A 21,728-nucleotide genomic window follows, 5' to 3' on the forward strand; every position below is an offset into this window, starting at 1 on the left:
TACTAAGCGCGGCCCTGCGCTTAGTAACCCGATGTTTACCCTGGTTACCCGGGTGCTGCAGGGGGACTTCGGCATCGTTGAAGACAGTTTCAACGATGCCGAAGTCGTTCCCCTGATCGTTGGTCGCTGGAGAGCGGTCTGTGTGACAGCTCCCCAGCGACCACACAGCGACTTACCAACGATCACGGCCAGGTCGTATCGCTGGTCGTGATCGTTGGTAAATCGCTATGTGAGACGGGGCCTTTAGCCATCCCTCCCATCTTTGCATTGTTTGCAAATTGAATCTGTTTACCTTCAGTTCCCTTATCTAGATCACTTACAAAAAAATGTTGAACACTACTGGGGCCAGGACAGAGCCTTGTGGTATCCCACTTTCAAAACACTCTTCCAAATTGGATGTGCAACCATTTATTACCACGGAGTACGATCACTGATCCAGTTAGGAATCCACCTAACTGTAGGCTTCTCAAGTCTCATACTTGGAAATTTTGTTTGTATCAAATCCTCAATATTCTCCAATGGCTTTATACTGGTGTCAGTCACCCTGGGGGCCAAGAATATAATTCTGTAAAATGTGTTGCAAACTGCAGCAGATGCTCCTGACCAATGCGTGCACGGATCCTAGTGTGGACACCAAGAGCTAAACAGCCACACCATTGCAGGAAAACACTGTGTTTAAGGCCTCATCCACCAGACGTAGGCGTGCAACACTGTACATGGGCCCCCAAAAAACAACGGAACAGCACTAACTTCCAGGTGTCGTTGAATTTAGAAACACAAGTGCAGCCGAAAGAGGATTTTCTACAATTGAAATACATGTCAGTGATACAAGAGGCCAATTCTCCCCGGAATCAGGGATTCTCGGTCTTGTAGGGAACATATTGGTCCAGTCCCTAACCAATGACAATCTGATGCTGGCACTAAGAACACAAAGTTTTGTTTTTGTCTGTAGTTTATTGGCACGCACGTGGACAGATCATGGACCACAGACTTCCTTATCTAAAAATCGTGAGTGAGGCCTTGTTCACACATTCAGTATTTTATCACAGTATTTGTAGCCAAAACCAGAAGGTGAACAATTAGAGGAAAAGTATAATAGAACCACGTCACCACTTCTGTACTATCACCCACTCCTGGTTTTGGCTTACAAATACTGAGGTAAAATACTGAACGTGTGAATGCGGCCTATGGTGAGGAACATGCCCAAAAAATTATGATGAATTTACACCTCAAAAGTGGTGTAACTTATGAAAGAAATGTACTCCGCTCCACCACTGCAGTAATACTTCTGGCGATGGCACACGCCTGTTTATGAATTTGTAGAACTTTACTCCAGAGCGCCGTACAACAATACTGAGCATAAAATGCCAGTCTTCATGAATCCGCCCGTTCATACAGCCATTGTAATAACATACGTTGGTCACGTCCACGATTCGTGTGCTTTTCTTTTTAAACTTCTATGGAGAGAGAACCACACACACACACACAAACCTCATGTGCACAAGCGCATATCGTACAATTAGAAAGTAGCTTAGTCCTGGTCAGGTTTATCAGTAGGCCTTAGGCTACTTTCACACTAGCGTCGTATGACGCATGTCGCAATGCGATGTGCCGACGCATACTGTGCAAAAAAAAACAAACACACACAACGGGGGCAGCGGATGAAGATTTTCAACGCATCCGCTGCCCCATTGTGATGTCCGGGGAGGTGGGGGCGGAGTTCCGGCCGCGCATGCGCGGTCGGAAATGGCAGACACGACGCACAAAAAAACGTTACATGTAACTTTTTTTTGTACCGACGGACCGACGCATCCGTCGCACGACGGATGCAACGTGTGGCAATCCGTCGCAATGCGTCGCTAATGCAAATGTATGGAGAAAAAAACGCATCCTGCAAGCAATTTTGCAGGATGCGTTTTTTCTCCAAAACGACGCATTGCGACGTGCGTCGTACAACGCTAGTGTGAAAGTAGCCTAAGTGACATCACAAGAACTAGGAAACTAGCGATTCCCAGGATGCCGGTATTGAGTGCCAGCAGAGGGAGTTGTCACTGCCCTAGAGCCCTGAAGTGGACAAAACCTCACACATGCCTCAAGCCAGATTCACACATCCGTGTGTCACAGCATTGAACCGGTCCGTGAACCAGGGATGCGCGACTGCGACACCCGGTAACAGCCACCATGTGCCGAGACGGATGCTCATTAGATGCAACGTTGCGCTCTTCAGTCCCGGGCAACATTGCAGCCCGATGTAACTGTATGTGGCAAGAAAGTCCTAGAAACTCCGGCACATTCCAACCTGCCCTTTCTTGGCGGCCGACCAGTCCCAGAGGCCATCTCTTGGCGGCCGACCAGTCCCAGAGGCCATCTCTTGGCGGCCGACCAGTCCCAGAGGCCATCTCTTGGCGGCCGACCAGTCCCAGAGGCCATCTCTTGGCGGCCGACCAGTCCCAGAGGCCATCTCTTGGCGGCCGACCAGTCCCAGAGGCCATCTCTTGGCGGCCGACCAGTCCCAGAGGCCATCTCTTGGCGGCCGACCAGTCCCAGAGGCCATCTCTTGGCGGCCGACCAGTCCCAGAGGCCATCTCTTGGCGGCCGACCAGTCCCAGAGGCCATCTCTTGGCGGCCGACCAGTCCCAGAGGCCATCTCTTGGCGGCCGACCAGTCCCAGAGGCCATCTCTTGGCGGCCGACCAGTCCCAGAGGCCATCTCTTGGCGGCCGACCAGTCCCAGAGGCCATCTCTTGGCGGCCGACCAGTCCCAGAGGCCATCTCTTGGCGGCCGACCAGTCCCAGAGGCCATCTCTTGGCGGCCCAGTAGTCCTGTTGCTGGCCGCCCAGTCCTAGTCACCGTCTCTCGCCGGCCCAGTCCCAGTCGCCCTCTCTTGCTGGCCGTGGAGGACCCGTCCTAGCCTCTTGCACTGTGCCTCGACCAGCGCTGGCCACAGTTACCTTATAACCCCGGCTCGCTTCCCCATGGGGCCGCGCGGAGCTTAGACATGGTACGGCCCAGCCGATGGGCTGTGTGGGTCTTGTAGTCCCCCATTGCACATGTCAGTCCAGTTACCGCCGCGGAGTGACCAGTGACAACGTATCGCACAGAAGCAGACGGCGGAGGTCGTTTACCTGCGTGTAACACCAGCTCTCCGCCACCGGCCCACCGGACACCTCTGCAGGCGGAGGGGGCGAGGGTCCAGCTGACATGCTGCCTCCAGAAGAGGGGGTACCACACCACCACTGGCCGCCTCCACACACCAGGAACCAGAGGTTCTTTTCTGGGCTTTTTGTCACTTTTGCAAACATAAGACGAGGGGCGTCCTGTCACTTCATGGTCCCATGGGCGGCAGGGCTGCGGCCTCGGCGGCCTCCGGTCCCGTCACACCGCGCGGCCCGGCGCATCCTCACATACTTTGTATCAATGTAAATATGTTACCAAATCTGCCGGTACTGGCACCTCTCAGGGACTCACAGCGGCCTCTGCGCATGCCCGGACAGATCTCGCGTCGCTAGAGGGGGTGGAGGTGAAAATAAATAAATTAAAATTTTTACGTCGCGAGATTTGGCAACGCAAGCGCACTGCGAAGCCGAGAGAGGCACCTCAGCTTCAAAACTAGTACTGAGCATGCGTAAAATAGGACGGGTGCACTGCGCCGGCGCAGGTAGTTGACAGAGGAAGGCAGAAGTGACAGGTGACTGATAGGGTCCTGTACTGCGAGCGCTGAGATGGTGAAGCAGCGGGTTCCTTCTATGCACAGTGTAGGTTCCTTATGGCTGTGATCTGCTATATATATAAAAATAGGTGTTCCCAAAAATCACAAGTTATCCCCCATCCAAAGGTCAGGATAACTTACTGACTGTGGGAGCAGAGTAATTCCGAGATCAGGGCTCTAGAAACCCAGAGAATGGGGCTCTGAAGACCTAAATAACGCAGAGGTGTATGCTCAATGTCTGCTCACGGTCACCGGGACTGACGGGAACAGCTGAGCATGCGCAACTCCGCTCCATTCATCATCACTGCGACTGACGGGGAACAGCCGAGCATGCGCACCTCCGCTCCATGCATCATCACTGGGACTGACGGGGAACAGCCGAGCATGCGCACCTCCGCTCCATTCATCATCACTGGGACTGACGGGGAACAGCCGAGCATGCGCACCTCCGCTCCATTCATCATCACTGGGACTGACGGGGGAACAGCCGAGCATGCGCACCTCCGCTCCATGCATCATCACTGGGACTGACGGGGGAATAGCCGAGCATGCGCACCTCCGCTCCATTCATCATCACTGGGACTGACGGGGGAATAGCCGAGCATGGGCACCTCCGCTTCATTCATCATCACTGGGACTGACGGGGAACAGCCGAGCATGCGCAACTCCGCTCCATTCATCATCACTGGGACTGACGGGGAACAGCCGAGCATGCGCACCTCCGCTCCATTCATCATCACTGGGACTGACGGGGAACAGCCGAGCATGCGCAACTCCGCTCCATTCATCATCACTGGGACTGACGGGGAACAGCCGAGCATGCGCACCTCCGCTCCATTCATCATCACTGGGACTGACGGGGAACAGCCGAGCATGCGCACCTCCGCTCCATGCATCATCACTGGGACTGACGGGGGAATAGCCGAGCATGCGCACCTCCGCTCCATTCATCATCACTGGGACTGACGGGGGAATAGCCGAGCATGCGCACCTCCGCTCCATTCATCATCACTGGGACTGACGGGGAACAGCCGAGCATGCGCACCTCCGCTCCATTCATCATCACTGGGACTGACGGGGAACAGCCGAGCATGGGCACCTCCGCTCCATTCATCATCACTGGGACTGACGGGGAACAGCCGAGCATGCGCACCTCCGCTCCATTCATCATCACTGGGACTGACGGGGGAACAGCCGAGCATGGGGACCTCCGCTCCATTCATCATCACTGGGACTGACGGGGAACAGCCGAGCATGCGCACCTCCGCTCCATTCATCATCACTGGGACTGACGGGGACCAGCCGAGCATGCGCACCTCCGCTCCATTCATCATCACTGGGACTGACGGGGAACAGCCGAGCATGCGCACCTCCGCTCCATTCATCATCACTGGGACTGACGGGGAACAGCCGAGCATGCGCACCTCCGCTCCATTCATCATCACTGGGACTGACGGGGAACAGCCGAGCATGCGCACCTCCGCTCCATTCATCATCACTGGGACTGACGGGGAACAGCCGAGCATGCGCACCTCCGCTCCATTCATCATCACTGGGACTGACGGGGAACAGCCGAGCATGGGCACCTCCGCTCCATTCATCATCACTGGGACTGACGGGGGAACAGCCGAGCATGCGCACCTCCGCTCCATTCATCATCACTGGGACTGACGGGGAACAGCCGAGCATGCGCACCTCCGCTCCATTCATCATCACTGGGACTGACGGGGAACAGCCGAGCATGCGCACCTCCGCTCCATTCATCATCACTGGGACTGACGGGGGAACAGCCGAGCATGCGCACCTCTGCTCCATTCATCATCACTGGGACTGACGGGGGAACAGCCGAGCATGCGCACCTCCGCTCCATTCATCATCACTGGGACTGACGGGGAACAGCCGAGCATGCGCACCTCCGCTTCATTCATCATCACTGGGACTGGCGGGGAACAGCCGAACATGCGCACCTCCGCTCCATTCATCATCACTGGGACTGGCGGGGAACAGCCGAGCATGCGCACCTCCGCTCCATTCATCATCACTGGGACTGGCGGGGAACAGCCAAGCAAAACAGTCACACACACAAGGGACAGTGTCTTGTTTATTTACTTCTCTCTTATGCGTTTTACATGTTTCCACTTGTGAACTACGTTGGACCTGCATAGGTTTTTTTGTTTTTGTTTTATAATTGGTGGAACAGGAAAAAGGTCTGGAGTGTTTGTTTGTTGTTTTAATGATAGACTATGTGTATACGTTTCAGTACTTGGTTAGCAATGGGGGTGTCTGACAGACACCTCTCCATTACTAAACACCAGTGCTTGATGTCAGCTGCGTTTTTGGACAATTCACAGCTGACATCAACCACAAACCCCATTACCCCCATTACCCCTGCATCAGGACAATAGGGAAGAGCGAAGGCAAAGCTCCAGGACGTTGAGCTTCTCATGTGATGCTCCACTTCTGCGGCGGCTGCAGACTTGTATTTTTAGACTGAAGGGCTGAAATCGCCAGAAACCTTCCCAGTCTGATAATATCAGCTGTCTGCTTTACCTTTGCTGGTTGCACAAAATAGGAGGGACCCCACATTGTTTCTCATTCATTGTTAAACAAGCTGTAGAATAAACTCCACATGACAGGCACTAAAGGGTGTGCGTTTATAATATGTAGGTGTGATGTTGCTGCATTTCTGCACCTATTAAGGCTCACCAAAACGCTCATGATGGGAACATAGCCCAAGAGTGGAGTGACCCATTATCTACCAATGTCGTTTTTTTGGGACGCCTAACCTTTAGCTTCTAGCAACTAAGATTTTATAATTTTCATAATTACAGTAGGTCCAATTTTTTGTGTTGTGTTTGTAAAATGAATGTTTTCAAAATAGAAAATCATGTCATTGTCATTTTTAATTGAATATTGGGACGCCCTTTTCTGAAAAATCCGTACTTGAAAAAATTTAGCAAATTATGTTTCTGATTCATTAGGACCCAAATCATTAACCCCATCATGACCTTGCCCTTTTCCGTTTTTGCGTTCTCGTTTTTCACTCCCCTCCTTCCCAGAGCCATAACTTTTTAATTTTTTTTCCCGTCAATATGGCCATGTGAGGGCTTGTTTTTTTGCGGGACAAGTTGCACTTTTCAACAACATCATTGGTTTTACAATGTCGTGTACTAGAAAACGGGAAAAAAACTCCACATGCGGTGAAATTGCAAAAAAAGTGCAATCCCACACTTTGTTTGGCTTTTTTGCTAGGTTCACTAAATGCTAAAACTGACCTGCCATTAATATTCTCCAGGTCATTACGAGTTCATAGACACCAAACATGTCTAGATTACTATTTATCTAAGTGGTAAAAAAAAAAAAAAAAAATCCAAATTTTGCTGTTAAAAAAAAAAAAAAAAAAAAATTGTGCAAATTTTCCAATACCCGTAGCGTCTCCATTTTTCGTGATCTGGGGTCAGGTGAGGGCTTATTTTTTGCGTGCTGAGCTGACGTTTTTAATGATACGTATCTGCACGAAAATGGTTCTTTTGATCGCTCGTTACTACATTTTAATGCAATGTCGCAGCGACAAAAAAAAAAAAAAAAAAGCGTAATTCTGGCGTTTCAAATTTTTTTCTCGCTACACCGTTTAGCAATCAGGTTAATTTTTTTTTTTTTTTTTTTTTTTTTTTTTTTAATATTAATAGATCGGGCGATTCTGAGCGCAGCGATACCATATATGTGTAGGTTTGATTTTTTTTTTATTGTTTTTCTTTTGAATGGGGCGAAAGGGGGGTGATTTAAACTTTTATATTTTTTTTTCATATTTTTTTTAAATTACTTTTGCCATGCTTAAATAGCCTCCATGGGAGGCTAGAAGCTGGCACAACTCGATCGGCTCAGTTACATAGCAGCGATCATAATTACATCATCCCAATAGTTCGACGTAATATTAGCAAATTTTTTTTTTTTTTTTCTCTCCATTGAAAACGGCATACCCCAATATGTTGACAGCAGGATGGAGACAGATGGGGCAGGATCAAGGGGCAGCACGGAGTCATGGGACGCGATTGAAAAAGTAGACTTGTGCACAGCCGTAAAGAGGTGCCAGAGTAGGTTCCCACACCGTAGTATATAGCAAAAAGTCGGCACTCAACTTAACGCAAGACAGGTGATTTAATGGTGTCCACAAAATAACAATGTTTGCTTTGTGACGAGATGTTGATTGCCCCTGCAGAACTAGACCGTGGCGGCCCATCATCTACTTCAACTTATTTTATAGGCCAACGTACAAGACCCCAACGAAAAAGAGGACCAGGCGGGGGCACAGACCGAAGGGGCAATCAAAATCAAGCACTGACTACCCGGTCACAGGTATGTGCCCACTAATGATCAACATCTCGTCACGAACATTATCCGTTATTTTGTGGACACCATTATATCACCCGTCTTACGTTAAGTTGAGTGCCGACTTTTTGCTATATATGGGACACAATTGAGGCAGGATGGAGACATCACATGGGGGCAGAACAGATATTCATGAGGGCAGGATGGGAGAACATATGGCTGGAGCCAGGAATGAGACCCAAGGGGGCTAGGATGGGTGATATCACTGTAGGGGCTAATTAAGGGATATTACTGCAGTGATGCATTTTATTTATTTTATTTATTATTAATTTTAAGGATTCCATTTTCAATGGGGGGGTCCCGTTACTGTGCAAAGTGGCACTGTCGCCTGTCTTCACCTGGTGTAGTGTATAAGTTAGGAAAAGATTAAGTAATGTGCTCTGCAAGTGGTGCTCTAGATAATTGTTATTTCCTGTGGAGACAAGTCCTGGCTGGAAGAAGTGATGGCGGTCTGTGCTGGATGAAGATGAAGGACTTCAACTAGAGACGTCACTGCTGAGTCGGTGTATTACATGTGCACCATATATTATATACAGAGCTCCTGTGTGTTATGTCATCAGTGATCACTGTATTATCTGTACACTGACACTGTATACTAAGTGCAGAGCTCCAGTGTGTAATGTCACTGTGATATTAGTACTGTATTTTTCTATTGATGATCTGTACGGTAGTTTTCGATCACTGTGGTGGTAATATGTGGTCTGGTCATGGTGTGGTATTTGTCCCCTGTATGTGGTATTATTCGGTCACTATGTGATGGTAAAGGTGCGGTATTTGTCCCTTGTATGTGATATTGGTCATTTTAAAAATTGAAAATAAAAATATATACCTATTGGATATTTTAACAAATGTTTAATAAGTTACAGTAGATTAGGGCCCGGCCAGAGGAGTCTACCTTGTCGGGGTGGTGGAATAAAAAAAAAAAATATTTGGGCCAAAACTAAAGCTGCTATGAATGTGATCTGGTGATGGAAAACTGTTAATGTGTGATTGGTGAGGTTGTGGTGCAGAAGTGGAATTTTTCTAAGTGTGAGTGGTGGGACTGTGGACAGTTTGAGTGGTGGAGTCTCAATGGGGCTGAGAAAAATTTGTCAGTATGGAGCCCCCAAAATTCCTGGTGACAGCTCTGGCGAGACATGCAGCCGTGGGGACTCGAACATAGTATTCAAGCACACCGAAGACACTCGGTTAGCACCCGAGCATGCTCAGATAACACCTTTTCCACGCAAGTTCGCTCATCACTATAGTGGACTAATAATGTCTCTGGTGTCCAGGGGTATAATGAGTAAGCTCATGGAGAGTGGTGACATAACTACTGTTACCCCTGGTGTTTAGTAGTATAATAAATTATATTCCTAGCATAAATATTTGCTATAAAATTAGAAATTCAATATGGAGGAAACTAGTTAGACTATAAGGAACGTGTCTGGATAAATACGTCAGTGCTCTTTTGTGTGTGAAGCAATTGTGAGCTGAAAATCATTTGAAGACAAAAATAAAAAAAAGCAAAGAAAATACTGCTCTGAGTCCAGCCTTTCCCAGGAACCTTTTCTCATTTTTACTTTTGACCACATCGGTTCTGTGGTGCGGCGACCTTGTCAGAAAGTCATTTCTGAGCTTCTCTAGAAGCGTTGGCCAGAAACAGAGGTGGAGCAGCCCCTTCAGATGAAATCATTTATCATCTGTCTCTACCGATCCAATTTGGTCACTGAAATGTTAAAACTTGGAAGATAAAATGTTACGAAGGTATAAAACCTCAGCGGCTTCATCGGAAACATTGTACAAGAACACAAAGAACCTTTATTTGCAGTTGCAATGTATTCCTAAATCACAGGGCGATAATCACCGCGGCGGTCAGAATTGGGGAACATTACTCAAGTAACTCTTCAAAAGTCAAGGTCCCTTATTGGGAATCGGTCACAAGGATTTTCCTTCCCCATGAAAGCAGTGTGATGTAGGGGCAGAGACTCTCACTCCAGTGATGTGTCACTTTCTGGGCTGCTTGCTGTAGTTTGGTTAAAATCCCTGTTTAAATCTGCTACAGATCTAGATCTAATAGTTCTCCGAATGACACCACCGATTAGTCAAATTCTAGGTTCAAGATTAATCTCTTGATTATTGGCGACTACATAATCAAGAGGTTTATTAGTCCTCTAGTGATAAAATCATTGCAGTAAGCAGCCCAGTAAGTGACACCGCTGGAATCAGGGTCTCTATTACTGCATTATGCCACCTTCCCTGTTAAAGGGCCACTGTCACCCCCTCCAGCCGTTATAAACTAAAAGAGCCACCTTGTGCAGCAGTAATGCTGCATTCTAACAAGGTGGCTCTTTTAGTTTTTGGTGCATGTATTCCCAAAATAAAGCGTTTTATAACTTCTCCAAAATACCTGTCTTTCGCCAGGGAGGCAGGTCCTCACCCCCCCTGCTTGTAACGCCACACTGCCCTCACTCAAACCTTCAGGGGCGCCGGGCACCGCCCCCTCCGCCCTGTTTTCGCATGAAATCCGGCGCATGCGCTGTGTATCGCTGTTTGGTGCAGGCGCAGTGAGCTCTGGCCGTCTTACCTCACATGCAGTCTTGCAGACTGCGCCAGTGCGGCCACCCACCTTGTGAATCCCAGCCCCGCAGTGTGTTATGCATTATGCAGAGTGCGGGGCTGAGATTCACAAGCAGGGCGGCCGCACAGGCGCAGTCTGCAAGCCTGGCTGTGAGGTCAGAGCTCACTGCGCCTGCACCAGACAGTACTACACAGCGCAGGCGCCGGATTTCATGCGAAAACAGCACGGAGGGGGCGGCACCCGGCGCCCCTGAAGATTTGAGTGACAGAAGTGTAGCGTTTCAAGCAGGGGGGCGAGGACCTGCCTCCCTGGCGAAAGACAGGTATTTTGGAGAAGTTATAAGACGCTTTATTTTGGGAATACATGCACCAAAAACTAAAAGAGCCACCTTGTTAGACTGCAGCATTACTGCTGCACAAGGTGGCTCTTTTAGTTTATAACGGCTGGAGGGGGTGACAGTGGCCCTTTAAGTGGCAAAAAACACATGAAGACATACCCACCAGGGGTATAACTATAGTAGGTGCAGGGGTTTGCAATCACACCCAGGCCCTGGAGCCAAGTAGGTCACTTTGGTCAATATGAAAAAAAAAAATAAAAATTAAAAAAAGATTTGCAATAATTTTTTGCAATAACTGTGGGCCCCGTTGGAGCTTTTGCATTGGGGCCCACCAGCTTCACGTTACGCCGCTGATACCCACTATTCTGGTCCTTATTGGAGCAGACATTTTCTAGGTCACCTCTATAACTTGCTATTAAGAAGACAATACTCCTGCTTCTTTCCAACATCTTGAAGTCAACTCTGGTAAATACGGTATATGTCTGACAATGCCTTGTCCAGATAAGTTAGCGTTTCCCAAACCCCATCCTGTGCCCCCCAACACACCATACTTTCAGGAGGTCCTTCGTATTGCATGGGCAAGAACCTGTAGAAGTTTCTGATGACTTAATAATAATTCCATCACCTGTGCAATACTAAGGAAATCATGGAATGTTGAGCTAGAAGGGACCTCCAGGGTCATCGTGTCCAACCCCCTGCTCAATGCAGGATTCTGAACACATGACGTGGGGGGCCGTGAGGACTGGAGTTTGGGGAACACCGAGATGGACAGTAAAAGTCTGGCCAGTTTACATTTATCCAAGACTTTGGGTTCTGCTAAATTTTTAGTAGGATTGTGGCAAAACAAAGACTGTAGACCTGGTAAAATGTGCAGGAGATGCTGCCGACTGTCCTTTACCAGCAGCGTGCATGTCACAGGCAGTGCGCAAACTCCAGCCACACTGAATCTTCTAAAGGCGTCCACACACGAGAGCTGCCGAGCAAGCGACGTTTGACCATCCGCCATCTCTTCTGTCCCTGTTTGTCCACATGAACCCTCGGCTTGGCCTGTTTTTAGTGGGGCCTCCTCTGATTTTTGTTTATCTCGCATACCAAAGGATCAGGCATAGAAGTTTAACCTACTGGACCGATCTGTTGGCGGTAGAGTCGGAAGTCCTCCATACCATGATGGCAGTCTCACCCCACCGATAGTGTCAGGTTTGGCCAACTTTAAGCCATCTACACGGAACAGGAACCAGCAGAGACATAAGATTTTACAGATTTATATTCCAGGATTGGTGCCGTATAAAGCAACTTTTCGACGCTTCTGGTCTTTCTCAAGCTTGACACATTGCTTTGTTATGGGAATGGAGCAATAAGGAATTTTTCTTCCCATAATTTTCTAGCCCTAGTGAATTCTGTCCAGTATTTTTGTTCGGGACTGTACTTAGAGAGTACCAGAGAGGCAACGGGAGATTAGGGAGGTTAATAAGTGGCTCAAGAATTGGTGTAGGAAGGAGGGGTTTGGGTTCCTGCAGAACTGGGCCGACTTCTCAGTTGGCTACAGACTCTACGCTAGGGACGGGCTGCACCTCAATGGGGAAGGGGCAGCTGTGCTGGGGGAGAAAATGGTTAGAAGGTTGGAGGAGTGTTTAAACTAGGGATTGGGGGGGGAGGGTATTCATTTTATAGGAGGGGAAGATAGTGCAGATAGAGACCTGGGCACAAATAAGGAAGTTGGGGGTGGCGGTGGCATGGGGGGTGGGGTTAGAACAGTTAGTAATTTAAGAAAGAATAGAGGTACAGAGAGTAACATCAAGTGCATGTATACTAATGCCAGAAGCCTCGCCAACAACATGGAGGAATTAGAACTAATGTTGTTGGAGCATAATTATGACATGGTGGGGATATCTGAGACGTGGCTGGATGAGAGCCATGACTGGGCTGTTAACTTGCAGGGCTATAGCCTGTTCAGAAATGACCGTACAGATAAGCGAGGGGGTGGGGTGTGTCTATATGTAAAATCTTCCTTAAAACCCATCCTGCGTGATAATATAGGTGAATTTAATGAAAATGTAGAGTCCCTGTGGGTGGAGATAAGGGGAGGGGGAAAAAATAATAAATTACTGATAGGGGTTTGTTATAAATCTCCAAAAATAATGGAAGCAATGGAGAATATCCTCGTAAAGCAAATAGATGAAGCTGCGACTCAAGGAGAAGTCATTATTATGGGGGACTTCAACTACCCTGAAATAGATTGGGGAACAGAAACCTGCAGTTCCAGTAAAGGTAATCGGTTTTTGACAACTATGAGAGACAATTACCTTTCACAACTGGTTCAGGACCCAACAAGGAGGGGGGCACTGCTAGACCTAATATTAACCAACAGGCCAGACCGCATATCAAATATAAGGGTTGGGGGTCACTTGGGGAATAGTGATCACAAAATAATAAGTTTTCATGTAACCTTTAATAAGATGGGTAGTAGGGGGGTGACAAATTTCCAACGGATGAGAGAGGATCTTGGTGCAATTAACTGGGATGATATCCTGAGACATAAAAATACACAAAGAAAATGGGAGACATTTATTAGCATCCTGGATAGGACCTGTGCACAGTATATACCGTATGGGAATAAACATACTAGAAATAGGAGGAAACCAATATGGCTAAATAGAGCTGTAAGGGGCGCAATAAGGGACAAAAAGAAAGCATTTAGAGAATTAAAGGAAGTAGGTAGTGAGGAGGCATTAAATAAATACAGAAAATTAAATAAATTCTGTAAAAAGCAAATCAAGGCAGCAAAGATTGAGACAGAGAGACTCATTGCCAGAGAGAGTAAAAATAACCCCAAAATATTCTTTAACTATATAAATAGTAAGAAACTAAAAAAATGACAGTGTTGGCCCCCTTAAAAATTGTCTGGGTGAAATGGTGGATGAGGATGAGGAAAAAGCCAATCTGCTAAATGACTTTTTTTCATCAGTATTTACAAAAGAAAATCCCATGGCAGACAAAATGACTAGTGATAATAATCCCCAATTTAATGTTACCTGCTTAACCCAGCAGGAAGTACGGCGGCGTCTAAAAATAACTAAAATTGACAAATCTCCGGGCCCGGATGGGATACACCCCCGAGTACTGCAGGAACTAAGTACAGTCATTGATAGACCATTATTTTTAATCTTTAAAGACTCCATAATAACAGGGTCTGTACCACAGGAGTGGCGTATAGCAAATGTGGTGCCAATATTCAAAAAAGGGGCAAAAACTGAACTCGGTAATTATAGGCCAGTAAGTTTAACCTCTACTGTAGGTAAAATCCTGGAGGGCATTCTAAGGGATGCTATGCTGGAGTATCTGAAGAGGAATAACCTCATGACCCAGTATCAGCATGGGTTTACTAGGGACCGTTCATGTCAGACTAATTTGATCAGCTTCTATGAAGAGGTAAGTTCCGGACTGGACCAAGGGAACCCAGTAGATGTAGTGTATATGGACTTTTCCAAAGCTTTTGATACGGTGCCACACAAAAGGTTGTTACATAAAATGAGAGTAATGGGGATAGGGGAAAATATGTGTAAGTGGGTTGAGAGCTGGCTCAGGGATAGGAAACAAAGGGTGGTTATTAATGGAGCACACTCGGTCTGGGTCACGGTTAGCAGTGGGGTACCACAGGGGTCAGTATTGGGCCCTCTTCTTTTTAACATATTTATTAATGACCTTGTAGGGGGCATTCAGAGTAGAATTTCAATATTTGCAGATGACACTAAACTCTGCAGGGTAATCAATACAGGGGAGGACAATTTTATATTACAGGATGATTTATGTAAACTAGAAGCTTGGGCTGATAAATGGCAAATGAGCTTTAATGGGGATAAATGTAAGGTCATGCACTTGGGTAGAAGTAATAAGATGTATAACTATGTGCTTAATTCTAAAACTCTGGGCAAAACCGTCAATGAAAAAGACCTGGGTGTATGGGTGGATGACAAACTCATATTCAGTGGCCAGTGTCAGGCAGCTGCTACAAAGGCAAATAAAATAATGGGATGTATTAAAAGAGGCATAGATGCTCATGAGGAGAACATAATTTTACCTCTATACAAGTCACTAGTGCGACCACACTTAGAATACTGTGCACAGTTCTGGTCTCCGGTGTATAAGAAAGACATAGCTGAACTGGAGCGGGTGCAGAGAAGAGCAACCAAGGTTATTAGAGGACTGGGGGGTCTGCAATACCAAGATAGGTTATTACACTTGGGGCTATTTAGTTTGGAAAAACGAAGACTAAGGGGTGATCTTATTTTAATGTATAAATATATGAGGGGACAGTACAAAGACCTTTCTGATGATCTTTTTAATCATAGACCTGAGACAGGGACAAGGGGGCATCCTCTACGTCTGGAGGAAAGAAGGTTTAAGCATAATCACAGACGCGGATTCTTTACTGTAAGAGCAGTGAGACTATGGAACTCTCTGCCGTATGATGTTGTAATGAGTGATTCATTAATTAAATTTAAGAGGGGACTGGATACCTTTCTGGAAAAGTATAATGTTACAGGGTATATACACTAGATTCCTTGATAAGGCGTTGATCCAGGGAACTAGTCTGATTGCCGTATGTGGGGTCGGGAAGGAATTTTTTTCCCCATGATGGAGCTTACTCTTTGCCACATGGGTTTTTTTTGCCTTCCCCTGGATCAACATGTTAGGGCATGTTAGGTTAGGCTATGGGTTGAACTAGATGGACTTACAGTCTTCCTTCAACCTTAATAACTATGTATATGTAACTATGTAAAAGGTCACAAAACAGTTAGATTGTTGGTCTCAGTTACACAAGATCTTTAGCAGTATGAAAATTATATGGACCCATAACATAACCAAAGTGTCCTCATAACAGACAGTCCCATTAACACCTTAATAAAACTAGCCCCAATATTGCAGCCATAGTGTCTACAGAATTCATTGCCTCTCCCCCATTAGCCATTTTCACCCCAGGGTTCTCAAAACTGAGCACAGCGTAGTATTTTCATACCGCTATAGACCAGCCAGTAACAAGAAACTAGCCAGAGAATGGTCATGACCGTGCCATCCACACGACATTTGGAGGTTCTGTAATGTCTACATACGTTGGATTTATATATCTGGAGCATTTCCATAAAACGTGCCCTGACCCAGTGTGCACAGAGACTTCCATGGAACCTCCATCTCGCGGTGCCATCCTTTCCGCCACCTCTCCAGGAAATAACACGACGACACTTCCTGTTCCGTGCAGGATAACCCGATCCAACAGATCTATGGCAGTTTGCTTAAATTTCAGGAGCGTTGACTACATTTTGGCCATCAGAATTATTAATATTAATTAGAACGAGCTTTATTTGGGCGTTTCGCGTATTTGAATAAATGATTATCTCCATCTCCTTTAAATACAGCAATCAGTTCAGTTACTTGTATTGAAGACACATCCCATTAAGTTATTGACCTTTCCATTATTGATCTTTGGTTAAGAGTAAGGAATCGCTTGTTTCCAGCCATTAGGTCTAATGAAATGTGTTGTGTAAGAGCAGACGTGATGTATAGTAATGGAGCCAGTCGCCAATAGCTGCTTGCGCTGATACATTGTGATTGGGATACCGCGGCGCAGCGTTCCGTGTGCCATAAAGTGTGTAGTCTCCTGAACAAATTAATTAGCCTCTCCCTCAATAACTGCTCTCGTAGATTACCAAAAACATCTCAGAGCTTTCAGAGAGTAGGTTTGTCTGCCCCATTGCAGAAGATATCCCCTAGTCCCGGAAGATGGCCGATAGAGGCAAATCCTGTTAGGACCCACATCCATCACAAGAACGGCGCCCAACTTGCCAATTCATTGAGCTTCCATAGCATTAAAGAGAGCCACGTATGTTATGATCTGGTGGCCTAGGAGCAGCATAAGACGTACTCTGGAGAAGGTGGTATCTGTACTGACCGCAGACCCTGAACTTAACACCGCAACTAGAAGTAGCCGTGGGATGTACCTACTGATCCTAGACACCTCGACACAGCCGGAGGACTAATTAACCCTATAGATAGAAAAGGGAAAACTATCTCGCCTCAGAGAAAATTCCCAAAGGATAGGCAGCCCCCCACAAATATTGACTGTGAGAGGAAAAAAAACATACACAGGCTGTAAACAGGATTTAGCAAAGGAGGCCAATCTAGCTAAATAGGAAAGATAGGACAGAGAACTATGCGGTCAGTATTAAAATACTAGGAAATATCCACCACAGAAAATACTAAAACTCCACATCTAACTAAAGACATGGAGGGTATATCTGCCTCTCCAGAGATTCCAGCTTGACTGCATAAATCCTTACACAGATTAAGCTGGACAAGAAAAAACATGAAATGCACTGAACAATAAGGCCCACAAAATGTGGGCTGCAAAACAAGCAGGACTTATCTTGGTGAAAAGACCAGGAAGAAGGAGAAACCATGAAGGGATGTGAATCCTCCAGAAACAATGGACAACTGGCACTGACTAAAGGGTGAGGCCAGACTAAATAGCCCAGTCCAGAGTGGACACACCTGATAACTGCTGTGAAGGACAGACAGCAGCACTACCACTTATAACCACCGGAGGGAGCCCAAGAACAGAATTCACAACACACGTATGCGCAGTAATTTCTCCAATCCAACAGATCACCTGCCTGGTCTCTGTGTTCGAAATAGTTGTGGGGGACCCACATCTGTCTTGAAAATAGGGTCCACATCCATTTACAATAAAAAAAAAAACCAGGGCCCTTCTCTGAGCTTGCATAGCACTTATTGGAAAGAGATGTGCATTTTCTATAGCTTACAACGGGCTCTGTTTGAGATAAAATGTGGGTTTTGACGGTGAGACTTGCATCTATCTCAGGATTGAAGACCCAGTTTTGTAAGATACCATATCGATAAGCGAAGAGAAACGTGCATGCACAGTCATCTTTCCATTCCATGAGAACGCGCGTCGGGGCCTGTTCTCCCCCTTTGCTAGGATCCACATTTATATTGGAAAGGGAAAAAAAAAAAAAAAAAGAGCCTTAGCTCACCAGATCTGGATGCACCTTGTTTGGGGCAAGAAACATTGCACAGAGCCGCCCTGGTCCAGTGTCGACATGGAAATGGAGAGTGTGGAGAGACGGATGGGGCAGGGTTTAGTGGAAAGGGAAGTAGCCGTTCTTGATCCCACAGATTGAAGACTTCGAGCTGATCTGCACACATTCTTAGCTTGGACACTTAGTAAGGCGAGAGTCATACTCTACCGCACATTTGTTTTAGACTGGAATACTGTAGTACCAAATGACAAGCTAAACTCAGCTCAACACTACTACGTCATGTGGGTAAAGCCGCCACCAATTGCCTTTGCAGTACAATAGCGCCACCATTCCTATAGCAGGATCCTGCGCCACGTATCACACTACACAGTGTTACATCTGTAAAAAACACTAGTCCAAACAAATCTCTCCCTATAGGTTTCCTAATTTTGTGTTATACAGAGTGCAGGGCCCCTGTGGTGGTGCATAAATTACTCACGAGTAGTGATGAGCGAACGTGCACTGATCAGGTGTTATCTGAGCATGCTCAGGTGCTAAACTAGTGTCTTAGGCGTGCTCGAAAAATATGGACAAGTCCCTGCGCCTGCATGTCTCGTGGCTGTTAGTTAATCCCTGCACATCGAGTGCGATGAAGATACTGAGCACCAGAGCATGCTCAGATAACACCTAATCCTGTCATGCTCAACCGTTACTACTCATATGGCATCCAAGTGCAGCCTGATGGTTTCCTAGGATTCTGACTTGCATGACTGAGCACAATCCGAATATCAGATCAAACTTGGGCTTGCCGTGATTTCCCCCCCCCCCCCCTTTGAAAGCCACAGTCTAAGAAAATAAATAAATAAATGTGTACAGCACAGAACAACATCGGTCCAAGTGTGATCCGATGTTTTGTCAAATCGCACTTGGCACCAAAATTATGGTAGTCTGCCCTCAAGGTGAGCGATTACTTCCATGTATTGAATTAAAAAAAATACAGAAAACACCAAATAATATCCCTTACAGGGTCATGAAGGAAAACATATGAAAAATACCAAAAGAAAAAACCTTCACACTAAGACCAAAATTAGTGAAAATATGTAAATATTTATTAAAGACAAACATACAAAAATATATAAAATCAGGGCAGTGACCACCAGTGCAGCAGCAACGGTGGGACACACACAGGCCCAACCTCAGTATAAATATATACACACAACAGTAATATGAAAATGGTATACAGCTTAGTATAACATGAGTGTAAATGTAATGCAAACAAATGCACGTGGAACGTATAGTTAAATAAAGTTATATACTAATGTGCATAATAAAACATCCACAGTGCACTCAGAAAAGTAATAAAATAAGCTAAGCTGAATAGTAGAAAGACATATATATGTATATACTCAACACAGATATAAGATACAAATATATGGGTATAGTTACCAAGAGGATGAACCTGGGGACCCACCACACCCGACGCGCGTTTCGCACTGAAATGCTTCGTCAGTGCGAAACGCGCGTCGGGTCCCCAGGTTCATCCTTTTGGTAACTATACCCATATATTTATATCTTATATCTGTGTTGAGTATATACATATATATGTCTTTCTACTATTCAGCTTAGCTTATTTTATTACTTTTCTGAGTGCACTGTGGATGTTTTATTATGCACATTAGTATTTAACTATACGTTCCAAGTGCATTTGTTTGCATTACATAAAAAAAAAAAAAAAAAAAAAAAAAATCGCATTGCACTCGGACCAATGTTCAGCTATGGGGCAGCTCCCAGCAGCCGACTTTTTGTCGGACGTTTTCTTCGGTCCGAGACAATCGCAGCATGCTGCGATTGTCTCGGACCGAGGAATACTCTGGGCTCACTCGCACCCATATAAGCCTATGGGTGCAAGTGAGACAGCGCACACCACTCGGATATCATCCAAGTGCTGTGCGTTATAAGCGGACCCCAGCAATGGAGGAGATGGAGAAATTATTTTCTCCGCCTCCTCCGCAGCTGTACTCCGATCCTCCCTGTGCGAGAGAATTGGAGCACAGACGCATGACACTCGGCTCCTGCTCTGCTGCGAGCAGGAACCGAGGGTCATTAGCATATCGCATCGGATGCAATACGCCAGTGTGACGCCGGCCTAACAAGCCTTGCTGCTCTCCTAGCAGGACAAGTTTTTTGGCCTCTGGATCAAATTTAATTATTCCATTCACTGACAGCAAGCAGAGTTCTTATTACACTGGGAGTTTATTCTCGCTTTCTCCATTATTGGAAAGTAACCTGTGGTCAGAAGATTGTCGCCAGCACTGGCGCTCCTGGTGTTACACGCACGGCGGTGGCGGCTTTTGCTTCCCTTTCAGAATAATGTTCATATTTCCAGCGCAGCGGCCGGAGCCGCTCGTGCATTGATCCATGTAATGGAATCGTTCAGTTCTGTGACAGACTATTACTATCGCAGTAATTATGCAAGTCCTGTACGTGCCCATTAAAAGAAAACAAATCATTACTACAATTTTCCAATGGGAGGAACGATCGTTTCCTCGACAGGACCAATTAAAGGACCCGGCATAATGTATCGGTGAAGCGAGGGAGAAGGTGGCTCATCAGTTTACATAATTAAAGCGCACCGCAACTCCGCTCACCATGATGGTATTGGAGAGACTGGTCAGTCTGCGGCCCCCTGGATAAACAGCGGTTATAGATGGATAGTGTGGGCTGTGAATATAATGGGGTAGGATTTATCACACATATATTGGAGGGTGGCAATAAGTCACAATTTCTCATGTTACTTTGCTAAAGTTAGTAAATAAATTATCTTTAAGCTATGTCCACACGTTGCAGATTTCCTGGAAATCTGCACCGTTTTTTTCCCGCGCAGAAACACTGCAGATTTGCAAGTGATTTACAGTACAATGTAAATCAATGGCAAAAAAAAATGCATTGCAGAAAAATCTGCATGGAAAAACGCAGCAGATTCAAAAAAGGAGCATGTCAATTCTTTGTGCAGAACTGCTGCGTTTCTACACCCATTCCATAATAGGGGTTAAAAAAAGGATTAGAAATCCGCACAAAAATCTGCAACGTGTGCACATACCAAAAAAAGGCGCAGATTCTGACCTGCGTTTTCTGCCAAGAAATGCAGAATTTGCACAGAAAATTCCAGTCTAATCCACAACGTGTGCACATAGCCTTAGGCCTCGTGCACACAGCCATAATGTGACTCAGCTTTCTACAGCCATGTTCACATGTTGCATTTTTTTTTTCTGCAGACAAAAATCAGCTTTTTTTAGCAGAAAAGCAGCAACAAAAAAAAAACAAGTTTTGGTGCAGTTTTTGCACTTTCCCATTGGTTTCTGTGGGTGAAAGAAGGGATGTGCTGCACTTTGCAAAAACCAAGCTGTGTGCATGAGATTTCTGAAATCGCATAGACTTTGCTGGTACTGTAAAACACAGCTGAAAATTTGCACTAAAAAAAGGCAGCAAAATCACAACGTGTGAACATAGCCTAATAGGGTTATCATGTACTCCGGACTTACATCCACCCAGGGATGGACTTACCATTGGTGCAGATTGTGCAGCCACACAGGCCTTTTCCACCTCCAGAACAAGAGCACTTGTGCATTATGATGAGATATTGGTCTGTGACCGGCCCATATACCGCGCTGTCTATGTCTGCCGCTTCATCCGCCATAT

The 21,728-nt window shown here is 46.2% G+C and overlaps 1 protein-coding gene across 2 annotated transcripts in view; it reads right to left on the reverse strand.

Moving 5' to 3' along the window:
- SPOPL (speckle type BTB/POZ protein like) overlaps positions 1-21,720 on the reverse strand; it is a 41,167-nt gene extending 19,447 nt beyond the window's left edge. The window contains exon 1 of one of the 2 annotated variants that reach the window (XM_077273027.1): positions 21,594-21,720. In XM_077273027.1, coding sequence (XP_077129142.1) covers positions 21,594-21,596 — 3 coding nt within the window. In that variant the 5' untranslated portion in view covers positions 21,597-21,720. Of the gene's footprint in view, positions 1-3,125; positions 3,496-21,593 lie in introns of those variants that run through there. The other variant, XM_077273026.1, reaches the window with a different exon arrangement.
- Between the last annotated feature and the right edge of the window lie 8 nt (positions 21,721-21,728).

The sequence above is a fragment of the Ranitomeya variabilis genome, chromosome 7 (assembly GCF_051348905.1).
Source record: "Ranitomeya variabilis isolate aRanVar5 chromosome 7, aRanVar5.hap1, whole genome shotgun sequence".
Classification (NCBI taxonomy): Eukaryota; Metazoa; Chordata; class Amphibia; order Anura; family Dendrobatidae; genus Ranitomeya; species Ranitomeya variabilis.